At 48.8% G+C, this 19,814-nt stretch overlaps 2 protein-coding genes across 2 annotated transcripts; one reads left to right on the forward strand and one right to left on the reverse strand.

Moving 5' to 3' along the window:
• The first annotated feature begins 339 nt into the window (after positions 1–339).
• MGAT2 (alpha-1,6-mannosyl-glycoprotein 2-beta-N-acetylglucosaminyltransferase) lies at positions 340–1,876 on the forward strand. The gene has a single exon (XM_037393579.1). The coding sequence runs from the start codon at positions 384–386 to the stop codon at positions 1,746–1,748; it is 1,365 nt and encodes a 454-aa protein (XP_037249476.1). The 5' UTR covers positions 340–383; the 3' UTR covers positions 1,749–1,876.
• A 1,620-nt stretch (positions 1,877–3,496) lies between these two features.
• DNAAF2 (dynein axonemal assembly factor 2) lies at positions 3,497–19,786 on the reverse strand. The gene is made up of 3 exons (XM_037393577.1): positions 17,152–19,786; positions 7,159–7,305; positions 3,497–4,966 (listed from the first exon to the last, which is right to left on the reverse strand). Exons 1-3 carry the CDS (start codon positions 18,787–18,789, stop codon positions 4,394–4,396), a joined length of 2,358 nt encoding a protein of 785 aa, XP_037249474.1. The 5' UTR covers positions 18,790–19,786; the 3' UTR covers positions 3,497–4,393.
• Between the last annotated feature and the right edge of the window lie 28 nt (positions 19,787–19,814).

The raw sequence follows: 19,814 nt of genomic DNA on the forward strand, positions 1-19,814 counted from the left end.
GCCCCCGCACCCTCAGGGGCTGGGGGCCCGGCCCGGAGGTGCCGCCGAGACCCCAGCCCCGCTTCGCGCTCCCGCTCGGTCCCGCAATTACCGGCGGCCAATGGCAGCGCGGCGCGGCCGAGCGCCCGGGGCAGCAGCCGCCCCCGGGCCGGCCCGATGTGGGGGGCGGGAGCGGCTGCGCGGCCCCCAGCCGGCGGAAGCGGCGGGGAGTGACGGCGCTGGCGGCCAATAGGAGCGCGGCGGCGGGGGGGCCGTTGGCCTATGGCGTGCGGCGACGTGTGCGGGAGGGGGCGGCGGCGGCGCGCGCGCGCTGCCTGCGGGAGCGGCGGCGGCGGCGGCGGCGGGAGGGTGGCGGGGAGCGGCGGCCGCCGCCGCCGGGAAGGATGCGGCTGCGGATCTACAAGCGGAAGGTGTTGCTGCTGGCGCTGGCGCTGGCGGTCTGCGCGCTGGCGCTGTGGGGCAGCGGCGGCGGCGGCGGGCGGAGGCGGCAGCAGCAGCAGCAGCAACAGCAGCAGCACCAGCAGCAGCAGCAGCAGCAGCGGGGCGGTACCGGTACCACCGGGGAAGCACCGCGGGTCAGCGAGCCGCCGCCGCGCCGGCCCGGTGCTGCTAACGCCTCGGCTGCGTCTGCAGCGCCGCCGGTGCTGGCCGAGAACGGGACGCTGAGCTACCGCTCCCTCGTTTACCGGCTGAACTTCGACCAGCCGGTGCGGAACGCCGGGCGCTTCCCGGCGCGGGCCGCCGCCGCCGACGTGGTGCTGGTGGTGCAGGTGCACGATCGAGCCGAGCACCTGCGGCTGCTGCTGGAGTCGCTGCGGCGGGCGGCGGGAGTGGAGAACGTGCTGCTGGTGCTGAGCCACGACCTGTGGGCCGAGGAGCTGAACCGGCTGGCGGCACGCGTGGACTTCTGCCCCGTCCTGCAGGTCTTCTTCCCCTTCAGCATCCAGCTCTACCCCCGCGAGTTCCCCGGCCACGACCCCCGCGATTGCCCCCGCGACGTGGGCAAGGCGGCGGCCCTGCGCCTGGGCTGCATCAACGCCGAGTACCCCGACTCCTTCGGGCACTACCGCGAAGCCCGCTTCTCCCAGACCAAGCACCACTGGTGGTGGAAGCTGCACTTCGTCTGGGAGCGGGTGCGGGCGCTGCGGGAGCACACCGGGCCTGTCCTCTTCTTGGAGGAGGACCACTACCTGGCACCCGACTTCTACCACGTCCTCAAGAAGCTCTGGGCCCTACGCGAGCGGGAGTGCCCCGAGTGCCAGATCGTTTCCCTGGGTACCTACAGCCCCATCCGCGGCAGCTTCGCCGGCCGTGCCGACAAAGTGGAGATGAAGACGTGGAAGTCCACCGAGCACAACATGGGCATGGCCTTCGGTAGAGACACCTACCAGAAGCTCATCGAGTGCACGGACGCCTTCTGCACCTATGACGACTACAACTGGGACTGGACTCTGCAGCACTTGACTGTCTCATGTCTTCCAAAGTTCTGGAAGGTGCTGGTTCCCGAAATCCCCAGGATTTTTCACACGGGGGACTGCGGCATGCACCACAAGAAATCCTGCAGACCATCCACCCAGAGTGCCAAAATCGACTCTCTCTTGAACAGCAACCAACAGTACCTGTTTCCCGAAACGATGAGTGTCAGTAAAAGGTACTCCATGGCACCCCTTTCCCCTCATGTGAAAAACGGAGGGTGGGGAGACATTAGGGACCACGAACTCTGTAAAAGTTACCGCAGACTTCAGTGAGGATCGCTCTCGCAGCCTTTTTCTTTTTGAGTTGTTCCATACTGTCTTTTACAGACAACACACGTGTATAAAAAGCATTTATGAGTTGGTTTCTGCTTTAATATGAATAAACATTCTTGTAAAAGGTGTCCCAAAATAGTAATCTTTCATATTCGGCAACCACATTTTGGAAACAGGTTACTTGCTGCTGCCAGGCCGCTCAGAGCAGTGTCACAGCCCCTACGCAAAAACTGACCGCTGCTGCATTCACCGGGAGGAGGAGGAGGAGAAAACTTGTATGTAAGTGCATCTTTCCTGGTGCTTATAGCTGCCCTGGTGAGGGGTGTTTTCCCCCAGCCGTGGCAGAGCGCTGGTGCCCGTGGCGCCATGCTGGGGGTGGTCAGCCGGTCTTTGCACGCCGCCTGCACCAGTGGCACTGGCACTACTGGCCATCCTGCCTGGGTCACCTCATGCCCGTCCTGGTTGGTTGCGATGTGTTGATGAATATATGAAGGAAAAAAAAAATCATTGTTTTTACTACAATGTAGATAAATACACGATTTTTTTAGTTCTGCCGAAATAAAATTCAGTTGTTTTGTAATACCAGAGAAGTTCTTGATTCTCACAAAAAGATGATGTCATCTTGTGTCGCTTGAAAGTCAGGACCTGGGGGGGAGGGGGGCGGCAGACAGGGGGTGTCTTTGCTTTAATCCAGAGGGCTGAACGCATGCCGTCACCCATTCTAGTAGTCTGCATTTAACTTCATTAAATTTTTAACGATACTCACTAATTGAGGCATAATAGAGTAACAAAGTGTGGCACGACACCTCTTTTGTTTGGATTAAAAAAAAAAAAAAAAAAGTTGGCTTTCAAATCCGTCAGCTGTGTAAAGCGACCAGTAAAAAATACTGCTGTGTAATGGAAACAGGCTGACCTGGCGCTGCAAGCCGTGATCGGGTGAGAGCAGAGCTGGTCATTAACATCCAGCACTTCCACGCCTGTTTTAAGTCTAATGGCACAACAGCTTTAACGGCACTCCACTTTGAAGCACAAGTGGTAGCAGTAGCACAGAAGCAGCTTTTTGCAACACTGAGAAAGAAAATGCTATGCTAAGGGGACAGACCTACGATATTTAGAGGTGGATTTATACCAAGAGATTTGGGGGGGGGGGAATAAAACCTAAAAGTTTCATTTTTTTTAATTAGAGGAAAATAGGGTTGGTGCTCTTAGGACTCTGGCTACAACAGTTGGTTATGAATGGAAGGGCATGTAACAAGGCTTTCCTTTTACCACCGTTTGTCACCTACTTTATGGGTTGTGAATACATCAGTTAAATGTTACTTTGAGAGAGCGCCAAGTTTTGTGAAATACTCTTAAGTAGTACGCAGATGTTTATTTTGACCGTGATAAGATGCTCTGGTTTTTTCCAGGGGTAATTTAACTACTGTGATTTTGTACCAGCTTTGGTACTTGCTCCGTTTCCACAGCTTCACAAAGCCAGGGCTGATGCTGAAGAAGCCGTGCCTGTGCCTCAGCCCTTCGACACCTCCCACCAGGAGTTGCACGACTGCGACGGAGCTGATCAGGGTAAAAAGCCCAGGAAACCACTTACCCCCTGCAGCTGCGCTGCCGTAGAGGGTCAGGCAGATGCTTTTGGCAGCTGTGGCTTCCGCTGAACTTAGAAAAGTAAAACTTGCACCATGTACACCCCCGCCCTTCTGCAAGCACTCGCATTCCACAGAGAAATGTAAAGAGTAATTCCAGAGCAGTTGTGAAACAAGTCAAATTTAATTTTTGTCAAAGCACATTCGTGTCTTGTACAACTCAAAAGAAAACATAAGTTATTTTGGAAGCAGTGAGAAAGGGAACCGAAAGTTTATTAATAGGCTCTTTTGGTTATCACACTTGAGAGCAATACAGGGAACAGCACACTGCGGCTTGTGGGGAACTTTTCAAAAAGTAAATTCGATCTGGATGAAGTCAATCCATTTTACAAATTGCATATACACATAGCAGCCGTACAACAGAGAGGGTGTTTTTGTTGTGCAATCAAATGTGTTCAATTGACGGACTGGGGTCTGTCTGGGTGCTGCAGATCTAAATAACGTACTAGGATGGAATACATGGCATGAATGTTGACTATTTCTAAGAAACTAATTAGAACTTCTCTGTGTAATTAGAAATTTCATTTGATTGCTAAAAATCACTGCAAGTCTAATCCTGCAGTTACCCCAAATGAAAGGTTTGAAAAAATGATGAATAATGCTTATTTCTAGGTGGACTAAAACCAGCAGTTCCTGAGGAAGCCGTTAGAAGGAGGGTATATAGAAACACTCCCTGTAATGTAGCAAGAGACCAAGAAAGTAATGTAAACAATAAAGATGCATTTTCTTCCACAAGCTCAGATTCACCTTCAACTGTATCCTCCTTGTCAGTAAAACTATTTCGGCCCATACATGTGATGAGAAAACTCAGACCTATTAACTTCAAAAACTAACAAAAAAAAGTATTAGATTTATAGAATTATTGTAAGTATTCTACATTGACATGTAAACAAAACGGTTTCAGTAGGAACCCGTTGTCCTACTCTTAGCCCTGAAGTCAAACCAGCTTGTGGAAGTTGCAGTAAGTATCAAACAACAGAAGGAAATCCTACAATAATTAAACTAGTCCAACTCATACAGCAAAGGGTTCTGAAACACGACTGGGCAGCGCGTTACGTGATCCCTAACAATGTGCACGCTCCCATCCTGTGTGTTCACTTCTCGCAGGAGCGGGGAGACTGGTCTGCTGTTTGAGCTGTGCTGGTTCCCCCGCGCCAGCCCTGTGGGCGCAGCCCCTTCGCCCCCTTCCGCTTTTGCCTGCCCCCCCAGCAGAAGGCCTGCTTGTTTTTCAGAGTCTGCGGCCACCGCCGTTTCTCCTACTACGACAGCACTTTCTAAATCTGGTTCCTTTATCCTAGATTCACTGGGAATTGCTGAACTGGTGTCAGAAAGTTCATGCTGCAAACAATGGTGTGAACTACAACCTACTTTTCCTATTGTTTCAGCTGTTGCAAAAGATGTGGAAGTTTTGTTGGTTTCTGTACCACGTTCTCCTTCGACTGTGTCAGCTGCAGTACAGTTTGTTTCTGCCTTTGTTTGAGGGTACTCGCTGTTTGTCTTTTCAGCGAGATCTCCTCCTGAGCTGTTAAGCATTTCTTCTTTTCCATCACATTCAGAAGGGACTGCTTCCTGCGGCTGTCAAGAAAATAAATTAATTGTTTTTTAATTGGAACAGACTGGACACACAAAACTGCTGTAAAGACAAGCCAAGACACTTGTTTCTCCAAAGTCGACTTCCAGAAAGCCAAGCCAGTACGGTGCTGAGGTTTTCCTGATTTTTGTACCGCACGTGGGAATGAGTGGCAGGGAGGCCGTTTGCCTCCCGAGGGTTTCCTCTGCGATAGGAAATGCTGCTGGGCAGCTGCCAACTGGCCACAGCCTCCAGCGCAATTAACAGCGGGGAAGGCTGGAGAGCCACCACACCCAGGCTGTTTTCAACATCTCGGGCCACAGAATCAGGGAAGGGATCTAAACTTTTCGTGGCAAGAAGTGTGTTTTAACCTCACAATTAGGGAAATTACTGTCCTGCCTTATGTGAAAGGGGTAACTGGTAAGCAAGCTGTCTTTCTCAATCAGACCGAGTAAATTAATCCAGTGATTGCTGCGGTTTGCCTCGGGAGAGTGTGAACCGAGAGACCCGGTGCTGCCTAAATAGCAGTTAGCCAATTTCACCATCAGCTGTTGACAGTTTTAGCAAAAAACAGCTGGTAACTCATACATCCCTCTCAGTGGGCAGGCAGGATCAGGCAGACATCTGTCCAGGAGCAGCTGGATTCATCAATTCAATGCTCTCTCACACACCCAGCCCCCTCTGACCCCAAAGCCACTGCTCACTCCAGCAAGAAACGAAAGAAACACTAGTAAGTCCTCCCCAGCTCTGGATGATTCTCCCACATGAAAGTGTGATGATCTAAGATACCTCAGCTTCCCTTTCTTAGATACCAAACCATCTGCTCTCTAACAATTTGAATTTTAAACTTTAATGTACAATCCACACTAGCTACAAAAGTTAAGCCTGTCAAATAATGCTGTAGCCACTATCTTTAGGGTAAACTCCTCAGTCCTCCAGCTTAGTTCCAGAGGTTGCATGCTTTGTCTGAACTTGCTTTCCAAGAAGCCATCTGCACATTAACTATATCTGCAGTCTCCAGTTCATGGCCAGAGAACTAATCTAATTGTCCCTGCACATTATCATTCCTTTACGAAAAGTTTTAAATGAATTTCTGATACAGTGTCTACCAAGAAATACCAGTTGATTGTGGGGGTTTTGCCTTCACATTTTCCTCTTTACAAAACTAATATTTTGTTTTCTTTTTCTCTCCATCTCCTCTTTTGCAAAGGGAGGTTGTTTTAATCCTGCGGCAGACTTCAGAAACAGACTACCTTGCATCCTTTATATAGTCAGGGTGACTGAGAAAGAAGGGTAGCCTGAATGAGGCCTCATGCATTACAAAGAGTGAAATTGAGACCAGCTTTTACAGTGAATAGTCCCATATTTAATTATCTAAACAGGAAACCACCACATATTCAAACATTTGGACCGCATAAAGATAATGAGACCTGGTTCTTCAGAAACAAAATCCTCACGGTTTTCCCACCTGTGCTACATGGCAGACAGCATGAAGCAGTGGCCGTGACCAAGCACCCTCTGTCCATCTTAAAGAGCCCTTTCCGTTCCACGTCCCCAGCAGCCAGGTTCTCTGCCTCTCCACTCCCCTCCTGGCCTCAGGTCCCTGGGGTAAGTTCACTTCTTTTTCATCCAGAAAGGTGTCTGTGCAGAAGCTGGCATTCTTTAACCATGGGCTCAGTACATGAGCCCAAACTCTTGGGCATTTGAAGGACGTGGATTATTTACCTCTTTATTTCCATTTTAAGAACATTCTGGGTTTTATTCTGATGACATCTTCCATGATTTGTTTGCAGCATGTTGTCATCAGCTCTGACCTGGAAGCACTTGGGGTCCCTTTGAAGGAGGGCTACAAGCCAGTTACTTAGTCATTCTTTTACTGTAATACCAGTGAGAAATTTAGCATGTGCAAGCCATGCTGTATTCCTGCAAGGAGAAAGCTCTGTCTTTAATGACTGTATTGCAGTTCTCCATCTCCCAAATTAAATACGGGAGGTTTCAATCCCTTGATCACATTAAACGGCACAAACGTGAACCTATGCTTCTAAAAACTGACATTTACACTTGCAAATACACCCTACTCCAGGGTCTTCCCTGCTATATCAAGACAAAACAGGAATGTTTCAGTCAGATTTGATATGATCTTGCTGAAGTACACAAATCAGTCAGCAATATGTACCACTGCCAGGGAGATCCTTACCTTCAACCTGATTTGAATTCTGTCCTCAGTAACATCAAGCACTTCAATTAATGGCTGACTTTCCAGCGCTGATTGGGAGCAAAAGGAAGGGCATAAAACAGTGCCTAGAAATTCATCAACGTTTTCTTCACTGACAAACAATCTCTCCTAAAGAAAAGAAAGAGCAGGTTACGTTCTTCCCATACTACAGTGATATCAGAGCAAGAAACTCACTCCAAACAATGCCAGGACCCCAATTCACAACACAAGCTTCACAGCACACTCATATCTCGGTAGAGAAATTCTAAGTCAGACATTTAGAAGTAACAAGGTGAAATTAATTGAAGACCAGTGCATAGCTGGTTTTGATTTAAAGTATGGATTGGCATCATACACAAAGATAAAAGAAACATATGTCTTGTCTCTTTCGATAATGTGACTAATATATAGATTTAGTCTCCCTGTGAGGAATGATTTGGACCAACACTGTTCCACTGCCCTCGCCTGCCTTAACATCAGGAAGACATTATGCTTTTATGGATGTTTCAGTGTCTTACTTCAGGAAAATGCAAACACCTCCTTGGACAGTCACTGCGGGATCTTTGAACCCTCAGCCTTCAAGATCAGACCTTCTAAAGCACAAGCTATGAAACATGCATGGCTAGATCCGTTACACATCTATCTATGGAGGCTTCTCAGGTCTCCGTTTAGGCAAGCATAAACACCAGTTGGAAGAAACAGGGAGGTACACAGAAACAACAGTCTGGGACATGTTTTGAGGCTGTTAATACGCAGTTCACAAACAATGTGAAACATGTTACTACAGGTTTAAAGATTTAAATCAGGTACAGGTAATTAAAGGTCCTAAAATATGTCCTGGAAGGGCTGTTTCATAAGAACTGGAGAGCTTCCCCTGTCCTCATATTCTTCCTAAATCATCTGCTGTAGGCTGCGAGACAGGACAGATGTTGGCACAATAAAAGTGATCTAACCTAGAGGACTATTCTCATATTCTGTCAATTACCTTTCCTGTTTAACAACAAACCATTTAATTGGAAATAGCAGGGAAAAGTTGCAAACCTTTTACTTTGAGTCGTACTTTTAAATTTCTCGGTCCAGTTCTACTCTCTTGTCATCCCAATGAAAATTAAATTCCATTATCACTGACATCTTGTGGACTAGGGCACAAAAAGGCATTTCTGCACATTTTTGGCCCCCTGTGGATGTAGCCTTATGCACAGCCAGATGCCACACGTGTTTAAGGTACAAAATCTAACTGTCATCTTGGGAAAAAAAACATTCTGTATGGGAAAAATAAAACAGCATCCCATTTTTTCACTATTTAAATTAGAAATCACAATATGGAAAGTCGTAAAATACCTATTGCTGGTTTTCAGCGCCAGAGGATTGAATTAGTTTTCTATCCAGAAAGACTACAATCCAGGCAAACATCCAACATTGGATGCTGAAACAATTTGTGGAAAGATTAAACTACAGCAGGGTTGCCCTGACAGAAAACCCTCTAGTAACATACCTACTTCTTGCATATTTTTTAAATAGAAATCCTAAAGTACTTATTCCATCGTCTTGCCTGCCAGAGAGGGACCCTGCCAGTGCTTTAGGCTTATAGAAATATTCTGCAAAGTTCAAGAGGAGGTGTCACAGTAAAGAAACAAGGCAGGGAGTACAGACACAAAAATCTGTGCAGCACCAAAACTCCCACAAGGTCATGAACTAGATCGCTGGCAAGGCCTTGGGCAGCCCAGGAGATACATTTCCATCTCCACCAAGGATCGGTTTGCCCATGCATCACAGACAGAACAGCTTGGCTTCCCTTCTGTGGGGTTTTCGGCACAGTGCCGAGCGCAACGGCAGTGCAGCCTGTCCTGGTATCGTGCCTTGGCTTTAAAGGGAGGAGCAGCAAAGCACCCTCTGCTCCAGCGCGACTCTCCACACCCAGCTCAGAAACCAAAGTCACCTGCCCATAATTCACCTTTAGATGACACCTCAACTCCTTTGCACTCCATGTTTTCATTTTAAGAGCAAGAACTCTTTCCTAATAGCTGGACACTCACAGTTTGAGTTCAGTTTTATTTATTTATTTATTTATTTATTTATTGAGAGAGAGAGAGAGAGCAAGAGAGAGCAGTTTGTTACTGTTTTTCTTCCAAAATCTCTGCTACAAAATCTCCACATCCCAACACCCCTTTAGGAAAAGAATCACCATGGGGTTTGGGTCTCAGCAATCTTGCTTCAATTCTCTGCTTTCTCCCAAACTGCTATGACTGTGAGCAAATCTCTTTGCCTCCATTTTTCCTATCTAAAATGGGGAAAACAATCTTTTTCCCCCCCTCTGAGCCTGCATTTGTCTTGTCTAGTGAGACCATAAGCCTTTTGTGAAAAGACTGTCTTACTGTGCGTTTGTGCTCTTAACAAAGTTGGTGCCTGACCTCACTCATGTCTGTAAGCAGCGTAACAATAAGAAGAAATCCCAGGTACAAAAATCAGGAGATGCTTGAAAAGCCAACAGGTAATGAAAAGCTTTGTTATGTCAAAATATAGCAAATCACATCCTTAGATCGCTTTATCTGAAGCAACTTTAACTACAGGGTCGCTTGCAGACTCTGCAGATGTGTTGCCTCTGAAGTCAGTGCTGTGGAAAAAGAGCTGCAGCAGCAAAGGGAGTGTTCTGCCACAGGGCTCAGCACCTAGCACCCCATGAAATGCGGGAATGGTTTCACAGAAGCATTTCTGAAATAGCAGGAGACCATTTACACCCACCAAAGTAGAGATGCAATGAAGAAGACCGGGAGGACCCTTACAAGTAAACACAAGGTAGAAAGATCCGTACAGAGAGTGCCCGTGCTGCCCGTGAACCATGGCTACAGAAGTGACGGTTGTTCATCCTCATCCCAAATACAACTTCACCCTTTGGCAACAAACCCAATAAATCTTTCTGAAGGTTTTCTCCCTGATTAAAAGCAAAATGATTTGTTTTCTTCACAGAAAATGCTGTTAAAAAAGAAAAACTGAATGGAATGTCTATTAATCAGTACACAAGGATAAAAAGTAACTGCTTGTGACAATGTTCCTATCATTTTGACTAATTACTATAAACCAATTTTACCAGGTTTCATACCAGCTCAACACCGTATTCCCAGAGCACTACACTTACATTTCAAATAAGTATTTAAAATTTTATCACAGCACTACCCAGTGGTCTGCCATAAATCATGGTACTTCATGCTGTACGCGCAAGCAATGCTGTTTGTTATCAATATAATGATTATCATTAGCCTGTTCAGACAGCCAGTGACTGTAATTCAGACTTTGCATTCACTGTGAGTATACACTGAGGCACTTATATTACTGCAGATGTTATCAAAGCACAGACCTTGAAAAAAATGATTCAGGAATTTATTTTAAAGCCTGTTTGCTCTGGCTTGGAAGAGCAGCAAAGGACAACCACCTGCAGATGATTTCAATGACCCTGTAAAATAATTCTTCAGTTTAAACTGTTTATTTTCTGATATTTATGACACTCTCTTAGCAACTTAGAATTACATTTGTTTTTCCCTGCACATACTGTCATCTGCTGTTTGGTACACATTCGTTTTTCCCTGTGACTAAACTGAGACCAAATTAACATAAACGTTAGCAGGAATGACTCTGGTTTCTAGAACACTTCATCATTTGAAATTGTCCTCATATTGCACAGCACTGAGAGTGCATAGCAGCAGCGGCTGCAACACCGGCAGACACAGCACAAAGCCAGTCCCCCCACTGTTGCCCTTAGGCACTCGCATAGTTTGTTCTGCATTATTTTATTCAAACCCGCAGCCAGTTACCATCCAGAGTTACCTCCCATGCAGGCTGCAACAGTTTTAAAAGCGGGACAGATTTCAGGCTTAAATTATTCATGTCTTCTGTAATGAGAGGCTCATGCCAATATGAAAAGGGACTTGGATCTATGGACCTCCTGGCCTCTCGGTTTGGAGGGTCCCACTGCAAACCAGCTCGACACAAGAATTTGAAGCTCAAAGTTATGGCAAATGAAAGTACCTGTACTGGGGGTGGGTGAAATATGGTATACGTTATATGGTATTCGTGACTGCAAAGATTAAACAGCTCAAAAGAAGCTTTCATGAGCTTAATCAGTAGGTTAATAATGTTTCCTGACATAACTGTTTTATTTGAGTACGTTATTCCCATAATGCATCTACCAATTAAAGGCTATTCAGAAATCAGTTTGGTTTATAGCAGAAGCAAACTAATTACGTTTCTTAATGTAGTTTGGGAAAGAGATTCCTTTGCAAAAAAAAGTATAATCAAACAATAAGTTTGTTCTGTTCTCCTTTTCTGTCCTGCTCTGACCTCCCAAAAACTTGCCAAGAGTCCTGAAACGCTGAGCACAGAATTAACTGAACCAAAAATAAATTGTTGTAGGATTAAGCACAACAGTCCTAGTTTCTAGCATCATCTTCTAAGAAGTGACCCCTATCATAATTAACTCTTTGTAGTAACTTGGAATTGAAAATTATAACCCTGATTTTCAAAGAAAGCATGTAACACAACTCAAAATAGCTTGGGAACAAGGGTGAAACCTAGATGCAGCAGTTCAGCCAGCTGGCCTGCCCCAGCCAGCTGAGATCCAGCACCTCTGTTGGGACTTGTGGGAATATTGCAGCACCCATTCAGCTCTCCAGTACAAATTTCTCCCTGAAAGGTGGCCTAGGCTTGAAACATCGATGTATCTTATACCTGCCAACACGGCCCTCTAGGTTTCATGCTTGGTTGACTCTCAAACCAAGCAATACATTTATCCACAGGAGCCCTAATTCTGAGATGACCGTGTACAAGAACAGCCCCAGCATGGCCACGGGATCACGTCTAGCCCACGGCCTTTTCCACATGCTCCCAGTTCTGGGAGCAACACAGCTCTGCTGCCTGCAGCCGCATGTTGATGACTTCTTTTCCAGGGAATACGTGGCCTCTTGGCAGCCCCATGCCAGGCTCATGTCCAGCACAGCTGGAGAGCAGGGGATCTGCCTGGGCACAACAGATCTGACAGCACATACAAGACAAATACCATACTTGATGAGATAACAGAAGATTAGTTTCTAAGACTGACAGTCCCTCTGTTGTAAAGGCAACCAAAAGTAATATTATTCCCATGGGGTTTTTTGTGTAAACAGGTCATAGCGGCTATTTGTCTTGGAGGAGCTGCACCACAGCATACCTGTTGCCAAAGCAGAAGACAGAAGCCCAGGGATTAGAAAACAACCCATGACAGTAGGTAGGTGTGAGCAGAGGTCATGGGGCTTCCATGTTATTTACCAACTGCTTCTCAAAGGAAAAAACAGCAAAGGCTTCAAAAAGATCTCCTTCACAAGGCGCTGGTGGCTGTACCAGCAGAAAAATCACATCTCTTTATTCCATGCTCAGTAACATACCCATCTAAGACATTCTCCACGAAAGCATCAACATTCACACAGAAGTTAAAGAAAGCTCTCATATCACTATGCAATTCCCTTTCAGACATGTACGTTAAGTAAGCCTCATAAACAGCATAACTCATGCTTAGTTCAAACCATGAACTAATCAGGAATGTTCAGTATATTTTTCATACTGTAAATATTAAAAAGCCACAATCTCAATGCATAGTAAAGCAGAGAAAACTTTTCTCCCTGCTGTTCTCTGGAGCCCAGGGAGGGGGTTTACGTGAGTTAAATCTTAATATTCTCCATAACAGAACATGGGCTTTTATTACAAAAGGGAAGCACTGACCAGGAGAGTGAGCACACATCCTCTGAACAAACTCATTTCAGTCCATCAAGCAGGTCAGGAAGGGTGTTGATCAGCATGAAAGGGAATTATACTTTAACCCAACTTTTTCTAATCACATGAAAATGAGCACACATGACCCAAAAACTGCAGGCAGAATTAATTATCTGTTTCACATGCTAGTATAACTGAGCCTCCAAGTTGCAGTAATTCAGATACACCCACCAGAACACCAGGCTTTGTTTCTAAGTATTGAGCATTTAACCCCAGGAGACCAAACATTAAAAGACAGTGCTTTACAAAGGCATGATTTCTGTAATTGCCCAACTCCAGCTCTGCTGTACACCAGGACGTTCTGGGACAAGCTGTTCTCAGAAACCTTGCCTGGCAGGCTTACAAATTTTATTAATGGTTATTTAACTATCAACCATTCTTTTTTCATCATTTACTCCTCAAGCTCTGTTGTCTTAAAAAGAAGGCGAACTCTCTGAGGCAGGAGTTTCCTAGGCCTGAGCTCTCAGGATCTGAACAAATGGGAGCAAGAGATGTAGAAGGTATTGCAGTTCATCCACTAATAAAGAGTAACGGAGGGAGCACCGTCCACAGCTGGTCCTTCGAGGAAAAAAGCAGATGGTGACTCTGGCAACAGGGCAGCTGGGCAACTCCTCAGGTCATGAGTCTCTATTCCCCTGGAAAAATAGGGCCTGGAGGAAGCCCTGCAGAAAGACCAACGCTGTGTGGTCTCTGGCACAGTGATGGAGCACAAAGCCGCTGACAAAAGATAATTTTTGAACTCCTGAAACACATAACCCCAGTCCATGAAGTCCAAACTTACGGAATCTTTCTTTTTACAGGATGTAACAAGCATGTGGACATTATGGTTTAGCCAAGGAGCGAAACTACTCAGAGAGAGAGAGAAGCAATGGCTGCAACCGCTGATAAGAAGTTAGAGCTCAGTCAGCAGAGAGCCGACTATCTATTGTACGGGAAAGCAGTAAAACCAAAGCAACATCAACAGCTATCAAAGGAGGGAACACTTGCAATGACACAGTTAAAGTCCAGGGAGAACTGTTGCACTGCAAAGACTTGCTGAAAATAAGCACTTGCTGGGGTGGGAATTCAGACTGCTCAGCATCTATGGAAACGGAGCTCTAAATATATCGCCTTTCAGCACAGGGATTCAAACATATCTGACTACAAAAGCAAAACCAGTCCTTGAAATTCTGTTTCAAGAATGGCATCCTAAGGACAAGCTCAACTCATTCTTCTACCAGTATCTGGATCAAACCAATTCCCAACAAGAAAAGAGGCCGGTGCACTAACAGGAACATCACAGGCATACAAGGCAGGGCTGTGCAATTACCGGCACTGTTACTGCACGTGTTGATCTGGGCAGAGGTGCACAGGCAATCAAAATCAAGCGATTATGCACTGAGCTACATCATAGTCCAGGGACGAGGCTGCTGACGAGATGCATTCTGCTTATGTGGTGAACAATTACTGTCACATTTTCCTGGCTGTTTGGCAGCTTAACGGGAGATAATTGCACAGGCAGCCTAACAGGGTACTCTTAACAGCCACTGGGACACAAGCTCTCGCTGAGTTGGGCAGATTTCTGAAGTAACTAACCCAGCAAGGAATCTGTTCCATGAAAAAACACAGAAACCCTTAGTCTCCAGAAAGAAGCAACTTCCCAGAAGACAGTGGAGTAGGAATTTCATAGCTGTAAAGAACACTGGCCTCCTCTTTCGCTGTGCATTATCCTCTGGCAACACTACTGTGGGAGAAGAGAGTACAAACAAGCAGACACCAGCGTGACTGGGAGATGCAGGACAAAACTCCTACTCACCTAGGCCACCAAAAGCTCCCTGAAGTGATTAAACAGGGTGCTGATACCGCGTGCGTTCCTAAAACACTCTGCTATGACTGATGCAACTCACTGCAGATCTCAATGCAAGAACCATAACTCTAATTTATGGAAAGAGATTCAAAGTAGAAAACCACCAGAGATGACAGCAGACAAATTGAAGAAATCAACGTAAGTAGAAGAGAAGCTACCACAAGCAAATAGTTAATGGACAGAAGACAGCATGTAATAGTAGCTCTAATTAAATATTAATTTTTCTCACTTCACTCTGAGTGAATGCAGCTATTGGCACTGGCACAGGCACTTTTGGGAAACAGCACAGCTAAAAAAGGCAAACAGAACAAATTACTTCAGATTATTTCAGCTGCTTCAATCTGCAGGCCCGGTATCCAAAAGGACTGCATGCCAGAAAAAATCAATCTTTTTTAGTCTGCTACATGAATGAATGGCTGGGAAGCCTGTGACTAATGCCCAGTCTCCACCTCCTGCTACTCCACCCAAAATATTTTGCAATATATAATAAATTCAGCATAAATGTTTCTTTAACTCACAAAATGGTAATACTGACCAAAATCTCGTTACTGGATGGCCTTTTAACAACTTTCAATCAAAAGATGTTCCCCCACTCATAATAATGAATGCAATACCAAACACTTTCAGTCATTAGACTGAGATCAAAGCATGCAGAAACATCTGTCAATCACAGTACTAAAGAGATAATGCAGCAGAACTTCCTGTTCCCAGACAATTCTCAGCTACATCCCCACACGGAGTCACAGAAAGCTTCCCTTAAAAACTGCTTTTAGGCCTGCATGCCGTAAAATAACAAGGAAGCACACAGATGGACACACCACACACAGCACATGATGAAAGATATTCAGACTATCTGGAAAAGCGGCTAAAATGCCTGTAGTTTCTACCCCACGACTTTAGTATCTATACAGAAAAGGGGTGATAGTTTGCTCAACAGCTTATTTGACATCGCATCAGCACCTAGTACTTGATCACACCAGTTAACAGTAATGCCAAATGTTTCACGGCCCCATGTGCACAGACTTGCAGGCTCCCACTCCAGTAAAAGCAAAGGAAATGCACTGCCAACAGTTCAGCATAAGTGGTTCTCAATAAACTCATCATCTTTGATACTTACCCAAAATGATCAGCTCCTCCTTCAAAGAAGTTGCTGTTAAAGAAAAGGTATGCAGCCTGCTAAATGGGAAATAAAATGTGAAGATTCAGCTGCACATATACTAATTGGATCTCTTTCAGAAGCACTCAGTATTTTCTATTTGTAGGGATGGAGCAATTAAGATACTCCAAGCCACCATCCTGGTGGATATACTTTAAGCCTGCCAGTTTTCTGGACTTGCACTCCCATGGTACACAATCCAAACCGCAAAGGATTTTATTGCTCTAAAATAGAAGACAAACTCCAAATCACAAGGCTGAAAGGTTACACAAGAATTGTTCAGTCTTAATCCCTGCTCATGATAAGTTGTTTGAAACTCTGAGCTTACAGAATAACATTAGTTCTCCACAAAACTTGTGTGGATGCTCCTTGACAGCAAGTGGCGCAAAGTGAGCATCCCTTTGCAGGGACGCTGCCACTTCTCCGCAGGCACTGTCAGCCAGATGCAGCAAGCGTGCCAACTGCCTCCTGCCACAGGGAACATTGCTACCTAACAACCCATAAAATAATAAAACATCTAAACTAGGCTCATATTCAGACTGGTAAGAAGATGAAGAACTAGCCCAGCAAAACAGCAATTGACAGCAGTTCACAGCTGCTGTTTGCTGTACTGCTCTTGAACTAATGAGTGTTCCTGCGGCTGTAGATGGGAACTCTGGCCTTTAACAGCCACACAGCTACACTCCCCTCACATGGCTGCATTTCGTGATGCTGTACACATGTGTGTTTACAGCTGGTGTATTATAAACATCTCCTTTCTTCGCGTGAATAGTCTGCATGAGCAATTTACCCAGCTTTAAAAGCCAACGCTAAGGACATTGGGCAGGCTTTGTTTTCACTCATCATCAAAATTTCCCTTAGAAAAAAAAAAAAACAGCACAGGAGGCAGAAGTCACTTCAGTTCCAAGGACAAAGATGTCAGCTTTGTGATGTGACCTTTGTACTGCTGGTACAAGACCAGCACTAATTAGGTCATTCCACTTACATCCGGTAACAGCTCTGTCAGAAAGGCAGTTTCCGTCACTACCAGCTTCTTCTGAACTCAAACCATTCACCTAACACCTCCCTGAGACACAGTTCACAGACAAATCCAAAGAGAAGTCGCACACCGCAGCAAAGCGGTCGTGCTCTGGGGATCGTGATGCATCAAACCCTGCCATTCTGAAGCCATTACCTGCAGAGCGGAGGTGTCAAGGCCGAAGCAGAACTTCTCCCAGGGCCCGGTGCTGCCGGGGGCCTTGGCGAGCCCAATGGCAGCATTGTGGGCAGACACGCTAACGCTGGTCTCGGGGGATGCCAGCCTGTTTGAGGGAGGAAACTGTAAGAAGAGGGCATAGGCACCACTGTCACTTGAGAAGCAGAGGCTGTAGTGGTTCGGGCCCACGTCCCCGCTGAGGCTCTGGGGCTGGATGCCAGGCACATGCAGGAGCAGCGTGAGGGAGGCCTCATCCTGCCTGCACTGGAAGGGAGGGCACACGGCGGCCTCGAGGCTGCCGGCGCCCCGGGGAAGAGCCATCTCGCTGGGGCTGCCCTCTGCGGCCTGCGGGGCCGGGCCCTCGGGAGGGCACGGAGGGGCGGCCCCGCCGAGGCCGGCACCCGCGGCGGGGAAGGCGGCGCCGGAGCAGGGCGGCGTTGGGTCGGGGCCCGCGGGTGGCTCGGCGGGCTGCCCGTCGCCGGGGCCCGCGGGAGAGGCCGCCGCGCCGCCCGCCTTTGCCGCCGACGGCTGGCCCAGCGCCTCCGCCCCGGGCTCGGCCTCCTCCAGCCGCTCGGCGGCCGGGCCTGGCGGCTCCTGCGGGGCGGGTGGCGGCAGCACGGGCAGCGTGACCAGCAGCTGCCGCTGGGCCCTGTTGAAGGTGGCCCGCCCGCCGCTCTCGTCCACGTCGTAGGGGAGGCGGAGGCGCAGGCGGTAGGCGGGACGCTGCGAGTCGAGCCGCAGCTCCCGGCCGCGGATCTCCAGCGTGGCCTGGGCGGCCGAGCGCAGCAGCGGCAGCTCCACCGTCACCACCAGCTCCCGCGGCACGGGGCTGGGCGCCGAGTCCCGGCAGCAGCGGTAGTCCTGCAGGTCCACGTAGGAGCGGTGGCGGATGCTCCAGCGCGGCGCGGTGGGGCCGGGGGGCTGGGCCGCCGGCGGGGCGGTGGCGGGCGGCGGCGGGGCGGCGGGCGGCGGGAGGGGGAAGGGCGGCAGCGGGGAGGCGGCGGCGGCGGGCGGCGGGGCGGCGCCGGGCAGCGGGGTGCGGATGACGGGCGCTTGCGGGACGCCCTTGTACTTGGTGCCGCGGAGGACGGCGGCGTTGGCGCGGTCGAGCTGCACGGCGCAGTGGCGCTCCACGGCCTCCAGCGCCGTGTCGCTGAGCAGGCGGCGGAACCGGGCGCTGCGGGCGGCCAGGCGGAGGGCCGCCGGGTGGAAAACCACGTCGTAGACCAGGCGGCGGCGGCCGCCGCGGTCCAGCTCCTCACGGCCCGGGGCCAGGCTGTAGGGAAGGGCCCAGCGATGGCCGCCGGGCTCGGCGCGGGCCTGCGGCGCCCCGACGTGCGGGTTGCTGCAGACGTTGAGGTAGCAGCGGCGGGAGCCGGCCTGGCTGGTGCGCAGCACGTAGCCTGCCTCGGGGTGGACGAAGCGCACCTCCATGCCGCGCTCCCGCTCCAGGGCCGCCACCTCCTCCTCGTACAGCCGGCGCTGCTCCGGGTCGGCTAGCTCCGCCGCGTACTCGGCGAACAGCGCCTGGAACTGCTTGTCGCGGAAAGCCCGCTGGAGCCGCTCCGTCTCCTCGGCGCTGAGCTCCAGCTCCTCCAACCGCCCCCTGCCCGCCATGGCTCCGGCCCGGCCGCTCTCGTTGCTGTGGAGACACCAAACAAGATGGCGCCTCCGGCCCGGGCGGGCTCGTTGCTATGGTGATAGTAAACAAGATGGCGGCGCCCGCCTGCCAGTTGCTATGGAGACACCAAACATGGCGGGCTCTCCCCCAGAGGTCTTCAGCAGAGTGGGTTCCTCTCCACTCCTGAACCCGCCGTCGCTGAGCCTTTCCCCTCCTTTCACCTCAGTGGCGGCTCTTAGCCCTCACCGCTGACTTCCACAGGGGTGGCTCTCCAGCTTCGCCTCCTCATCCCTCTGCAAGTCCTGGCCGATGGTCAGCCAGTGCATTCAGAAGTGCTGGTGCACTCCCTCCTGCGTTTGGGTTTACACCCTCAGCAGTTCAGCTCCCACCTCTTGTACCCGGTTTCCATCCCCACCCCGATGTACTTGTCCTGCTCCTGCCCCCAAGCCATGCTCATGGTGATGCCAGCACAGCACCAAGGGTCCCCTGTCTGTTCCACACCTGATGCAGGTGCTTTGGGGTAGCACCAGTCTGCTCAACTGGTCCCAATGCCCATGAGTGGCTGCAGCAGGTTTTTGCTCAGTTTCATTGAAAAGGGGCTGGGTTCATGTGCCAACAGGCTGCTCTGTGCTGTAAGCCAAACCAGCTGCTCCTGCAGAAGTCTGTGCTGCCAGGCCCTGACTCTTTCCCACCTTTCTGACTGCTCCCTCAGTAAGATTTCCACCTCCCAGCCTTCTCAGAGTTTCAAAGGACCATGTCCTTGTTCCTCCTACCTCGCCTCGCCCAGTCTGCATAACGCTGTCTGCAAACAGATTGTATACTGCCATCAGTAGGTAACACCTCACAAATCTCCTCCAGACCTTTCCTGTCCAAAGAAAAAACCTCACCCACATTTCCAGTATCTTCTGTAGATAACTACCTGTCAGTTCAATTCAGCATGGTGAAAGACCAAGTTCTCCTTATCTTTAACTTCTTTTTTTGAAAGACAGATATTCCCTTTGATATAGCTGCCTCTGGTTCC

This window comes from Falco rusticolus, chromosome 7 (assembly GCF_015220075.1).
Source record: "Falco rusticolus isolate bFalRus1 chromosome 7, bFalRus1.pri, whole genome shotgun sequence".
In the NCBI taxonomy this organism is placed as follows: domain Eukaryota; kingdom Metazoa; phylum Chordata; class Aves; order Falconiformes; family Falconidae; genus Falco; species Falco rusticolus.

Excerpts from the sequence above, each read along its gene's own strand:
- DNAAF2 (XM_037393577.1), bottom strand. The coding sequence starts at position 18,789 with ATGGCGGGCAGGGGGCGGTTGGAGGAGCTGGAGCTCAGCGCCGAGGAG. Across the intron at positions 7,306-17,151 it reads TTGACACCTCCGCTCTGCAG|GAGAGATTGTTTGTCAGTGA; the intron begins GTAATGGCTTCA and ends TCTTTTCTTTAG. Across the intron at positions 4,967-7,158 it reads GAATTCAAATCAGGTTGAAG|CCGCAGGAAGCAGTCCCTTC; the intron begins GTAAGGATCTCC and ends TTTTCTTGACAG.
- MGAT2 (XM_037393579.1), top strand. The coding sequence starts at position 384 with ATGCGGCTGCGGATCTACAAGCGGAAGGTGTTGCTGCTGGCGCTGGCG.